The sequence below is a fragment of the Macaca fascicularis genome, chromosome 11, assembly GCF_037993035.2.
Source record: "Macaca fascicularis isolate 582-1 chromosome 11, T2T-MFA8v1.1".
In the NCBI taxonomy this organism is placed as follows: Eukaryota; Metazoa; Chordata; class Mammalia; order Primates; family Cercopithecidae; genus Macaca; species Macaca fascicularis.
Genome location: NC_088385.1, coordinates 1639502 through 1653135, shown reverse-complemented (window position 1 = coordinate 1653135; position 13634 = coordinate 1639502). Strand labels below are relative to the sequence as shown.

Genomic DNA, 13634 nt, shown 5'->3' with positions numbered 1-13634 from the left:
GAGTTTCAGATCAGCCTGGCCAACGTGGTGAAACCCCGTCTCTACAAAAAATACAAAAATTAGCCGGGCGTGGTAGCGTGTGCCCCTAATCCCAGTTACTTGGGAGGCTGAGGCAGGAGAATCACTTAAACCCGGGAGGCGGGGGCTGCAGTGGCCTGGGTGACAGAGTGAGACGCCATCTCAAAAAAGAAAATAAATAAATAAATAAATAAAATAAATGAACAAGACGTAGAATTTTCAGGGTTGCCTGTGAATAAGAAAAACTACAAGGTAAATGTTAAATGCCCGTTAATCCTTAAGAATCAACACAACTAACTGGTGACTAAAAGGAGGAACCAGATCCTTGCTCTGGTTTGTCCATAGATACAAACTCAGCCCACCTATAAACGCTCAGGACCTGTTCACAAATGAGAAAGACATCACTTACTCTTCCCAGCCAGGAAATGCTCACATCTTGGACAGTTAGTAAAATAAAGTGATATGGTATCATGTGTTTTAATTTAAAAAATTAATCTTATGACAGTTATTTTAAATGTGGAAAACATTTTTAGACACAGATGTTTGCTGTTACTTATTATGTTGGAAAAGTTAGAGATGATGATGGAGACTGGTTAGGTAAACCAATTACTGAATGGGGAAAAAAGCTGTAACATTTGGAACAGGAGAAATGGTACTCAATTTTAAATACACACTTGTACAAGGAGTGGAAGGACATACACCCCAAAAAGTAATCTTGGGAGGTGGGTGGATAGATAGTACGACTATCTACCGTGTTTTTACTGTTCTAAGTAATCTATATTTTCTTTAGTATATATTACTTTTATTAGGAAAATGCTAAAAAGAGCTATAAAGTACTATGTAATAGAAATCACTAGACTGGCAATTATGTCCCAAATAGGTAGGCAGTAATTTTATTATATAGACAACTCCTCCAAAGGAAGGAATCAAGGCAACGCAAAGTGACTGTCTTACCTGAAATCGTCCCATCTTAAAAACACCAGCTCCTGAACTAGTTGCTAGGACAGGGCCTTTTTCTGTGACTTGAGAAACTGAAACACATACATGGATGAGGAAAATATAAGTGTCTCTTTCCAGTTAACTTATTTTCCCTTTGGCTAGAAATACAGCAAAACCAAACTACACACAAGGAAAGCTGTTAGAGGCAAAGAGAACTTCCTTATCTCCTCCCTCCATGAGGCTTTGTCCAACAGGGGAAAATAGTTATTGTTTGCTCTACTACTAGATACCAACTATAACATTAATACATACTATAAAAACAAAGGTTAACAGGCATTAAAAACTCACTACTCATTCTTTAATTCAGAGATATAAGTGAAATGAAGGATGAGATGTTACTGAGGACGTTAAGGACCCATCTTTATTTTATTTTATCGAGATGGAGTTTCGCTCTGTTGCCCAGGCTGGAGTAGAGTGGTACGATCTCAGCTCACTGCAACCTCCACCTACTGGGTTCAAGTGATCCTCCTGCCTCAGCCTCCCGAGTAGCTGGGATTACAGGTGTGCACCACCACACCCGGCTAATTTTTGTATTTTTAGTAGAGATGGGGTTACACCATGTTGCCCAGGCTGGTCTCGAACTCCTGACCTCAGGTAATATGCCTGCCTCAGCCTCCCAAAGTGCTGGGATTATAGGTGTGACTCACCATGTCCAGCCAAGACCCACTTTTAAATGAAAACCAGCTAATTTTATTTTCTCAATGTAACACAGGCAAATTCTAGAATAGGATAGTACAGTTCTCAGAATTATTATTATCATTATTATTTGAGACGGAGTCTTGCTCTCTCGCCCAGGCTGGTGTGCAGTGGTGCGATCTTGGCTCACTGTACGCTGCTGCACCTCCTGGGTTCATGCCATTCTCCTGCCTCAGCCTCCCAGTAGCTGGGACTACAGGCGCCCGCTACCACGCCTGGCTAATTTTTTTGTATTTTTAGTAGAGATGGGGTTTCACCGTGTTAGCCAGGATGGTCTCGATCTCCTGACTTCATGATCCGCCCACCTCAGCCTCCCAAAGTGCTGGGATTACAGGCGTGAGCCACTGCACCTAGCCCTCAGAATTATTGATAAGTAGTTTTGGGCAATTTTAAAACCTTTCTGGGGAACAATGCTTTCAGTTTCTTTCTAGATATATGTTTATTTTATATAGCTAGTAGAACATTGAGCAATTTTGATGTTTTCATGTAATTCTATATCTTTGAGATCATTCCATATCAATGCCTCATTCTTTTTAATGATTGCATAGTGTCATACCCTATGTATATATCATATATATATTTCACATTTAATCAGGCTTCTACTGATGGGCATTTAAATTATTCAGAATTTCTTTTCTTTTTTCCCTGAGACAGGGTCTCACTCTGTCCCCCAGGCTACAGTACAGTGACGCCATCACAGCTCACCACAGTCTCGACCTCCCAGGCTCAGGTGATCCTTCCTCCTCAGCCTCCTGGGAAGCTAGAACAACAGGTGCATAGCACCACATCCAGCTAATTTAAAAAATTTCTTGCAGAGATGGGGGTCTCACTATGTTGCCCAAGCTGGTCTCAAAATCCTGAGCTCAAGCAATCCACCTGCTTTGGCCTCCCAAAGTGCTGGGATTACAGGCGTGAGCCACTATGCTCGGCCCAGAATTTCTTGCTATTTTAAAAATAAATATTTTCTTATAGATCTGTACAATAAATACACCGTAATGAAAGTGCTGAATTATTTCCATTTAAGACTGCAGTAGACATCACTATTATAAATTGATCCCCACAGAGGCTGTACCAAGTCACTTGTGGCTATTAAACCCCTGAATTTACCAATGAGAGGTGGGAACTGCTATCAGCTGTAGCCTTACTTTGTATTTCTATCATTACGGATGTTAAATACTTTCACGTCTAAGTTTCCTTTTCTGTATCTTCTGAATGTTTTTTGGTTCACGTTGAATTTTAGGAACTCTATATTAGCAGAACGAATTCTTTTTGTGATATGACTACACATACCCCTCCCCCTCCCACATATATATATATTTCCCCAGGTTTTCATTTATCTTTGCAATCAATGGCACTTTTCTTCCATGAAGAAAATTTTATATCTATTACTACTTGCTTCTGGATTAGACATTGAACTTAACACCTCTATTAAACGTATCTGAGAACTCCAAACTGATCCACGGACCAAATTCAGCCTACTGCCTGTTTTTGTAGATAAATTTTATTGAAACACAAACTTATTTATTTATGTATTGTCCACTGCTACTTTTGAGATCTGAGTAAGTTGCAAGAGACTATATGGTCTAGAAAGCCTAAAATTTATACTGTCTCGCCCTTTGCAGAAAAAAAGTTTGTCAACCCTGTTCTAGACAGTTGAAAAAAATCCCCTTATGATTTCATATAATACTATTTTATGATACAATATTTCATCTTCGGTCCACTTGGACTTTACTTATGTCTAGGCTAGTGATCCACCTTTGCTTTTTTCAAGATGGCTTTTGAGTTGTTCTAAACCACTTATAAAAATATTCCATCTTTCAGCCAGGCATGGTGGCTCACGCCTATAATCCCAGCACTTTGGGAGGCCAAGGCGGGTGGATCACCTGAGGCTGGTGACCAGCCTGACCAAGATGGAGAAACCCTGTCTCTACTAAAAATACAAAATTAACGAGGTATGGTGATGCATGTCTATAATCCCAGATACTTGGGAGGCTGAGGCAAGAAAATCGCTTGAACATGGGAGGTGGAGGTTGCAGTGAGCTGTGATCATGCCACTGGACTCCAGCCTAGGCAACAAGAGCAAAACTCCAACTCAAAAAAAAAAAAAAAAAAAAAAAAAAATTCCATCTTTCAATGATTTGAAAAGCTACCTTTTTCATATTCTACATTCTCTTTTTATTGGTAGCAAACTTTTAATTTATTATTTTCATTGTATACATTTGATAATCTACATTATCATTTCTAGACTGTTCTAATGATTTGCACATGACTTCTTTTAAAATGAGAGCCAACTGAGAATATAACTGCCTTGAAGATAAAAATATTTAAATTGACTAACTGAAATCTTACATTTGTATTTCCATACAAATATATGTCCAGACTATTCAAGCTTCTATCCCTATATATCCAGTGTCACAAAAGCTAAGAGGTTATCAGTAAATTAACTTTTCTAAATACAGTATGCTTTAATTTCCTAATCTCTAATAGCAAGGATCTGGCCTAGCTAATAATGAAGGGTCTTATCATTACCTCCTGTATAACCTTCCCTCTGCCAAATAACAACAGAATAGATATATTAATTTTCAAGCTTCAGATATTACTACCAATGCTCCTCAGTTATCAAATACATGGAAATGTGTCTTTGAAACAGTAAACCTCCTGAATCAACTGCAGGTAGGACTGGAATTAGTAATATAAAAAGAAGAAGGATGTTTCTCACCATCCTTCTGAGGCTGTGCTCCTGCTTCTGTAACTGCTGCTGGAGCCACCACGGACACAGGCTGCAAAACATACACAGACACCACAAATCTTTAGCTTCAGTCACTCAGACTTTGGCCTTGTTGCCTTTCCTATGGTCTTTGTAAAAGGGCAGAAAGTATATGTGATGAAACACTTATGTCTGAGAACATTTTCTTTTCTTTCCTTAAGTCTGATGTAAAGAAAGGCACCTGTCGGGGCCGGGCATGGTGGCTCACACCTGTAATCCCAGCATTTCGGGAGGCCAACATGGGCAGATCATTTGAGGTCAGGAGTTCGAGACCAGCCTGGCCAATATGGAGAAATCCCGTCTCTAATAAAAATACAAAAATTAGCTGGGTGTGGTGGCGGGCACCTGTATACCAGCTACACGGAAGGCTAAGGTAGAAGAATCACTTGAACCTGGGAGGCGGTGGTTGCAGTGAGCTGAGATCGTGCACTACAGCCTGGGCAACGGTGCAAGACTCTGTCTCCAAAAAAAAAACAAAAGGCACATTTTAAAAGAAGGAATTTCTACTCTTAATTCTTGATTGCTTTCTTCATTTTCTCATAGGACGCTTAAGGGTATAACTTGGATGGTCACAGAAAAACAGTTTCAATCAAAACATTATTATTATTATTTTTGAGATGGAGTCTGTCGCCCAGGCTGGAGTGCAGTGGTGCGATCTCGGCTCACTGCAAGTTCGCCTCCTGGGTTTTACGCTATTCTCCTGCCGCAGCCTCCTGAGTAGCTGGGACTACAGGTGTGCACCACCACATCTGGCTAATTTTTTGTATTTTTAGTAGAGATGGGGTTTCACCGTGTTAGCCAGGATGGTCTCGATCTCCTGACCTAGTGATCCGCCCGCCTCGGCCTCCCAAAGTGCTGGGATTACAGGCGTGAGCCACTGTGCCTGGCCCAAAACATTATTTTAATCTGACAAAATTTAGCCTCCTCTACAACAAAAATACAAAATCCATAGAATTGATCTGTGGCACAATCTAACCAGACGTACAACTAGAAAAGCACCTTTCAAATACAATCTTTTCCACAGTGATACTCCTGAGTCAGCATTAATCTTTCATTAACCAGTCTCATTTCTTTTGGCTAGAATAAGCAGGGACTCTGAATACATGTTAAATGTATTAATAATGGTTTAGGTTACAGTTTGTGTCCCAGGCATAGAATATATTAAGGTTATGAGGAGATTTTATCAAGATTTTCAAAACTTACACCAACTGCAGAAGTCACAGTTGTGATAATCTCTGGACTAAGTGTTCTTCTCAATTGAGCATCAAGATCCTCTAGAGGTTGCTGGGACTGAATGAAAACAATCAGAGTAAATACACTTCCTTGGCACCTTCAGAGTCACGATATAGAGCCAATTTAGATAGGACACACTGTTTTATGCTTCATATTGGCACAACATAACATGTGTCTTTACAGAACATATAAAACTATACTCAAATTTAGTCTACTGCTTTGATTATTTTGCTGGTTTCTCAAGATTGTATGTCAGACTCTCAAGGCTTAGAGTAGTTCATATTTTTGCAGTTTAAGAGAAGTCTTATTACATTCTATGTTTGATGTTACTCAAAATGGTAGAAAGAGTTGTTTATTTGTGCGATCTTTAAAATATATTGTGAAAAATGTACAAAGATCTACTGGTAGAGTCACTGTATCTCATATTCCCTCTTTTCTTTCTTAGTTTTATACATCTTTCTGAGAAGTTGTCCCTATGAATAAAAGATGGCATTAACATATTCTGTCACTATCACAGGATATTATTCTCTTCTTCAGGTCTTACGTGTATACTTCTTCCCTACAGATGGTGGCAAGGAGATCTGGGTATTCCATCCTGTTAACCATTCCGTCCACCCCAAGCACACAGCTTCCTTCTACCCTTCCACAGTCTAATCCTCCATCCGTCTTGGCTTCTATCAATCTATTCTTGCACAGCCTTCACTGATGCCTTTCCCTGTATCTAGGACCCCTCCACATGTCTCACTTGCTATTTCTCATCACACTTTATGCTCCCTTAGAAATCTGAATACATGTTTTTAAATGAGAAAATAAGTTTAAAACTAAACTCCTGATTTACAGACTTTCACAATGCACTTTCCCCCAAATCTGGTGGCTGATGGAGTGCTTTCTCTGTTGGAGTTTTTACTTTATTGTGGCAAGTTCCTTAAATACTGTTCCCCTGTATATTGGGACCAAAGAAATAGGGATAAATTCCAACTCAGCCTCTCAAGTAAGCAGTGTATCACGTTTTTCTTATTTCTTATATATGATTCAAAAATAAGTTCCTAATTTAGTTTAAAAGTTTACTGGCTTGTCTCATGTCAGAAGCTTTTTCCTGGTCACAACAGATTCACAATTAGTACTTTTCTTATGGAAATTCAACTAAATGTGTTGGTGGTAGGCTGGGGTGAGAAAGGGAAATAATAAATATTACATGTAATTCTGTCCACCACTGCACTCAGTGAGCAGAACTGACTGTGAGATGGGAATCTCAAGTTCATGTGGTTGGTCTCAGTTCCTCCATGAGTAATCTCATGTTAGCACCTCAGTGAGCTGGGTGGCTTTTATTTTAAAAGATACAGCACACACAGTTTTCATGAAATATCACTCCTATACCTACCTATATGTAAGCTAATTACTTCATTAGGTGGCTAGTGAAAGAAATGATAAACATTCAAGAAAAAACTGGTTGCTCTGGACTCACAGAAAAAGTTTATCAGTTGCCACTGTGCTGCTTCTTTCTAAGGCACTCTCAAAGTTAATTTTGATTTTATATGCAATTTCGCTATTCTACAGAAGTATGAATGACAAAGGGAGCTATATAGGTCTGGCAAAATGTTGGCTTTGCTGTTTTCTTCCTTCATAAGATACAAAAAAAATTAGTATCAAGTGTTTTCAGATAACCGGAAACATGACAAACAGAAGAGCTATGAAGCTTCTTACTTTAAGTAGGACCTGGGTCATTGGTTATAATGTTTTAAAAGAAAGGTGTTACTAAATCAAAGCCAAATAGACAAAAGCCAAGACCACAGTGGATAACTTCAGCAAGCTTTGTCAAAGAAAGTAGGGCGCAGGAAGAAACTGGTCAAGTCCTGAGGCACCTGGGTTAGAGAAGGTCCTGGAAAAGGTGGCAGCTGCTCGCTGGGTAGAGCACCTGCTGGAAGTTCAGTACCCACTGGCAGCACCTACAGACAACAAAGGGAAATTCAAGTCCATGAGACATTAAATATAAAGACTGTATACTGAAGAGCAAATCAACTAATTTGAATGCACAAATATAAGAATAAAATGTATCTAGTTAAGACATGTTTATCACCAAGGTTACACTCTGGTATCTGTCTTTAAAAAAGGTGTGATGACCAGTGATATTCTTATAGGGGTTACTACAATATACCTATAAAATGAATTGTAAAATACAGTAAAAAGTCGTTCCCTCGGGAGAACAGAACAAAGGCTGTATGTACATAAGTGGCAGTATCCAGATATTCTTGAGCTACTTATTTGGTACAGTATGTATCAGGCTTTTGCCACGTAAAACAAGATTTTCCGAGAAAAGAAAACAGTAGCTGGTTAAGAAATAACCAACAGGCAGGCCTGATAACAAAAGGCATCAGAAATCTAATAGTATTATCAAGAATTTCTATTTTATCTGAGTGAAGATTCTGCATTATCCTACTATAAAAAGAACCTCACATCAATGGCAATGCAGAAAGAGGCTGAAGCATACAATACAGTAGATATAACACAGCCTTGTTATTTGGAGAAGGTGGCAGAACAAGAGGAAATCCACCACAGCATAATTAGATAATAAATTCCAGTTACTTCAGTCCTAGGATTAGATTATTTCTTCCTCCTCTGTATTTCCTTACTAACTTCCAATTTTTTATAACCCCCAGATTGTTCAACTATGGAATCTACAACGAAGTCAAAAATTTGCTTCATTCTCACTGAAACAAAGATTATGAACTGCTGTTATTTGCATACATTTTGCTGACAGATACATTTAGCTCCCTTTTGGGATACAGACTTCTTCACTTTGTGCCAATTCAGATGAAATACTTGTATTTTACCCGATAATTATACATTCATGGAAAACTGTGCAGCATAATTAACCCCCAAATCCTGCCACACTTGAAAAAAAATCTTATATTCATTGTAGATATACCCTCAAACTGCTGTCAATTTGTTTAATAAATACTGTAAGCCAGGTAACTTTATAACTATGTTTCTAACTTGCAAGGCTGAATTGAAAAATGTACTTAATAGGGAGAAAAAAAACTGATCATATTTATCTAATTATTTTATCCCAATAATTTTACCGGAGGCTTAGTTAAAGGTGGTTTTGAGGGAGCAGTTCCAGGTTTCACTCCTGATGCAGCAGTGCTGACTGGGGTAGAAACTTGCCCAGGTGTGACCACTGGTGTAACTGGCAAAGCAACTGTTCCTAGTGGCAAATTGGTTGGTGGTAAGCAAGTACTTGTGGTAGAAGTCAGGAGTTTGCTTGGTGCAACAGCAGTAGTTGGGATGCCTGGTGTGACAGTGCTCTCTACGACGAGTGAGGTCTCCAGTGACACAGGGGCGTGCTGAGCTCCAGACGAGCTGTGTTCACTGAAGAGAGACCGCAGCTTTTCTTCTAGAGTCTTTATGTCATCGATCCCAGGAGCTTTGGGTTGTGTATCAGAATCGATTTCAGGACAATGAGTATGGGGCTGGTTGGGAAGCAAAGCTGGTTGAGGCTGACTGTGAATGAGTGTCTGCTGTACAGCAGGCACATTGGCAACAGGCTGTACCAAGGGTGGGATACTAGGTACTTGGGGTAATAAAGGTGTAGAAGTAGGTCCTGCTGCTTGGGGAAGAACAGGAGTAGAAGCTATCACTGATGGAATGACCAAAGGATGCAGCCCACCAGGCTGAGAAATAGAACTAGACACTCCCGCTCCAGGAGAGGAAGAGGAAGATGGCGCAGAGAGCGACAAAGCCAATCCAGTTGTAATGCTGTGAGATGTCTTATCTAGTGAGTGTGCACTAACTACAACGGTCTCAGCTAAAGTAGGAGCAGAAGTACTGCTGCTAAGCTGAATGGACAGCTGTGAAGCTGTGCTTGGCAGTGAAGTGGTGGCGGAAACTGATGTCAATGCGACTCCCACAGTAGTGCTGCCTGCTGCCTGCGGAGACACGACGGCTGGAGGCTTAGGACCTGGGGTCACAGTGCTGCCCCCTGCGGAAGCTGAAGTTGCTGAAACTGTTACTGAAGGATACAGTGCTGTACTAGAAACAATGTTCTCCGATGTGGATGTGGGGACTTGAAGTGATGGGGAAGTAGTAGATATTGAGACAACTGCAGGTATTGTGGTACTTGAAACTACACTGGAAAGTACTGGTGATTCAGACACAGGTGGTATGTGGAGACCACCTGCAGTTGCCACACCCGTGCTGGTGGCAACTCCAGCAATCCCCTCTTCAGTGGGCACCGTAACCTCAGACTGAATTACTGATGTGGACATGTCATTAGGAGGGCTGCTTGTTGCAGGGACTGGTACTGTGGCTGCTGCTGTGGTTGGGACTCCAGCAATGCTACTTAAGAAAGGAGGTACTACTGGAAATGTTGGTGCTATATGACTAAAGTTTGGAGGTGCTGTATTGGGTCCTTCTGTCATTTGGGCATGTCTAAGTTCAGAAAAGGCCTGTTGTAGACTAAGGGATGATGCAGAGTGAGACAAGTTCATTCCAGGGCTCTGAGATGTAGAGGCAGCAACTGGAAAGGAATACAAAAAAATAAGAATCAGCCCATTTTAAAAGGATGGATTCAAAAGATTGTCCACTAGCCTAAGTCAGCTCCTATAAATATGTTTTTGATAAAAAAATAAGGAGTAATCTTAAAACACAGACAATAGTACTAAGTGCAGAAATAAACACATACTACAATATCTATTATACAGGCTATATCTAGGTATGGCCGTGCTTCTTGGCTTTTTCTGTAATCCTCTCTATTCTACATCTATTTCCCTCTCTCATATGTTTATCTGTTGGTTATAACTTCAGTTTTCTATTCTTTTTTATTATCTGTGTCATCATAAATTACTGCTTTATGATTAAGCTTTCAACATAGCAGAGGCACTGTAGAATTTACATAACAATGTGGCAGAATCAATCCCTTACCTGTATCTGTTATTTCACTGGTGAAAAGTTTTGATTCTCGTAATCGACTTTCTGGCACAGGACTCACTATAAACCGTCTTCCAGCAGAATGAACAACTTGAGTTAAAGAACTGGTAGGAATGCCTGGTCAAAAACCAACAAACGCATGCAACTTATTATTGTAAGTATTGTTAGACTTCATTATTGGCACACACAATTGCTTTTTTTTTTTTGGACACACAGTCTCACTCTGTCACCCAGGCTGGAGTGCAGTGGCGCGATCTCAGCTCACTGCAACCTCCGCCTCCTGGGTTCAAGTGATTCTCAGGCCGCAGCCTCCCGAGTAGCTGGGACTACAGATGCCCGCCACCATTTCCAGCTAATGGCTTCTTAAGTCAAAGGTAAAAACAAGGAAAGAAAATAAATTCACCTATTTGCTGTGGCATGGAAGACACAGGAATTGGTTGTTTGAACTCTCCTTCCAATTTCTACAACAAACAAAAGTGATTAAATACATTCTCAAACGCAATCTCAATGACTAGGCAAAGCAAACTGCCACATGCGAAGAGAACATAAAAGTTTGTTGTTGGTCATAGGTGTCAGGTGATATCACTGGACATTTTGCATAGCAAATTTAGAACTATGAAAATATTTTTTTTTTTTTTTTTTTGAGACGGAGTCTCGCTCTGTCGCCCAGGCTGGAGTGCAGTGGCCGGATCTCAGCTCACTGCAAGCTCCACCTCCCGGGTTTACGCCATTCTCCTGCCTCAGCCTCCCGAGTAGCTGGGACTACAGGCGCCCGCCACCTCGCCCGGCTAATTTTTTTTGTATTTTTAGTAGAGACGGGGTTTCATTGTGTTAGCCAGGATGGTCTCGATCTCCTGACCTCGTGATCCGCCCGTCTCGGCCTCCCAAAGTGCTGGGATTACAGGCTTGAGCCACCGCGCCCGGCCTATGAAAATATTTTAAATCAACAAAGTTTCACTATGGGAGTGGTGAACCTACCTGAGAACCTGAAAAGCCATAGTCATCCTTTCCCTGTAGACTCTCCAATCCCTGGTCACCCTCTGGTTCCACACTAACATCCTCACTGAGCATTTCATCAGCTTTTTCAATAATTTCTCGTACTTGATCCACAAATGACTCTCTCTCTATTGCTAGAATAAAGTCATTGTTCACCTGTAAAAGAAACGTGATGTCAGTCTAATTAGCGTCATTTCTTAAACTTTATGTCATTCAACTATCAGTTTTATGACTTCTGTCCTATCTGCATACTTACCTATATTTTTATTTATTTTGTACTCAAGTTAGCTCTTCTCTTTGTAAGAACTTCAATATCTAGTTAGACATAGCCTAGACAAAAACATCACTAAATCACAGGTTGGGTGTGCTAGTTTTACTCACACTGAAGTAAATGCATAACTTTAAATAAACATGGATTACAAAATATGGCATATTTGCCTAGAGCAATGGCTATTAAGATCAAGTACTAAGGAAAAACTTAGAACTCCAAATGCAGACATACCATAATTGTTGCTATCTCCTCAGGGTTGTCACCATCTAGGTCAAATTTGAATGTAACCATTTTCCTATTATGAGTCTCTAATTGACATTCTACCACTCGGTCTCCTTTATTTGAAACCTAAAAAGAAAAAAGGTACATCATCTCCAAAGACCACATTCAGCTTTATTACTGAATTTCAGAAAAGCAATGCAGATTGGCACTTGACTTTATGTCTAAGGAAGCATAGTGTTATCACTGTTCCTTGGAGCAATAGTACTTTGTCTCTTAAACTGGTAGCAAGAAAAATCTGAGAAGACATTAGCCTTTGAGCTACTTACTAAAACTCTCTATTCTTTTTCTAAACGGTAAGTAGTGCTTTATCACAGAAATATGGATGTAAGAATATCATTTGGCTAATTATAAGATCCTATACATTCATCAATTCATCTCAGCCTTAAGAAATATTTAAATGATACTAACTGCTGGCCCTATCATAGCTTTATGAACCACATTTTCATTTTTCTAAAAATGTGATATTTAAGTCAAAGAGACTGTAGGCATTAAATGAGAAGACTACTATATAAATTATCTGGCTGGGTCCCTGTAATCCCAGTGGTTGGGGAAGCCAAGGCGGGTGAGTCACTTGAGGTCAGGAGTTCGAAACTAGCCTGACCAATACAGTGAAACCCTGTCTCTACTAAAAATACAAAAACTAGCCATGCGTGGTGGCATCTGTCTGTAGTCCCAGCTACTTGTGAGACTGAGGCAGAAGAATCGCCTGAACCCGGGAGGCAGAGGTTGCAGTGAGCTGAGATCGCGCCACTACACTCTAGCCTGGGTAACAGAGCAAGACTCCGTCTAAAAACAAACAAAAAAAGCAATTATCTATCACACATAGATAGTTATCTTTATTTCATGAAGTGAATGGTTTGGATGTGATGACTTCTAAAATCTTTTTCAGTGTCACATTCCTTTAACGACATGAAACCCACAAATCAGTAATACGTACATTTAAAATTCTTAATTTTGGGCGTGAAGTTTTCTCATGTCGAGAACGACTCCTTACAGATTTTCGGTAATGCCGTTTTGTAGTTCTTCCTTCATGTCTTCCACTGGAAGATGGGACGTTCTCATTGCCATCACTCATACCTGAAGCAACATCTGAATGTGCACTTTGAAATTTAAAAAGAAAATAAAAGTGCAGTTTATAATATGAGATTTAAAGGTCTGACAGTTTGGTGTTTCATATCATCTTATCTACCAGTCGAGGAAGGAGAATTCTAGTTTTACATACCTGTCTATAGAGGAAGCCAAAGTGGCCGGCTGGGTAGGCTGTGGCTGTGCTACTGGAACTGGCTCTGGAGGAGCAACCTGAGAGACTCCCTGAGTACTCTGTGAATCGAAAAGATAATTCAAATCTCAATAGTAGTATATTTATCAATCCCTATCCCCAATAATCTACTTATTTTTTTCCTTATCCCTCCCCACTAAGTCCTAGAAGCACTAAATTTACTAGTA

The 13634-nt window shown here is 40.0% G+C and overlaps 1 protein-coding gene across 50 annotated transcripts in view; it reads right to left on the bottom strand.

Moving 5' to 3' along the window:
- Window positions 1–13634, bottom strand: part of WNK1 (WNK lysine deficient protein kinase 1) — a 158509-nt gene that overhangs the window by 15033 nt on the left and 129842 nt on the right. For 34 of the 50 annotated variants that reach the window (XM_045366351.3, XM_045366355.3, XM_045366354.3 and 31 more), the window contains 11 exons: window positions 13411–13508; window positions 13126–13288; window positions 12138–12254; window positions 11618–11791; window positions 11043–11100; window positions 10634–10756; window positions 8794–10229; window positions 7576–7659; window positions 5684–5770; window positions 4433–4493; window positions 973–1049 (listed from right to left, as the gene is read on the bottom strand). In XM_045366351.3, the coding sequence (XP_045222286.2) occupies window positions 973–1049; window positions 4433–4493; window positions 5684–5770; window positions 7576–7659; window positions 8794–10229; window positions 10634–10756; window positions 11043–11100; window positions 11618–11791; window positions 12138–12254; window positions 13126–13288; window positions 13411–13508 (2478 nt within the window). The remainder of the gene's footprint in view (window positions 1–972; window positions 1050–4432; window positions 4494–5683; window positions 5771–7575; window positions 7660–8793; window positions 10230–10633; window positions 10757–11042; window positions 11101–11617; window positions 11792–12137; window positions 12255–13125; window positions 13289–13410; window positions 13509–13634) is intronic. The other 16 variants (XM_074006017.1, XM_074006019.1, XM_074006021.1 and 13 more) reach the window with 2 other exon arrangements.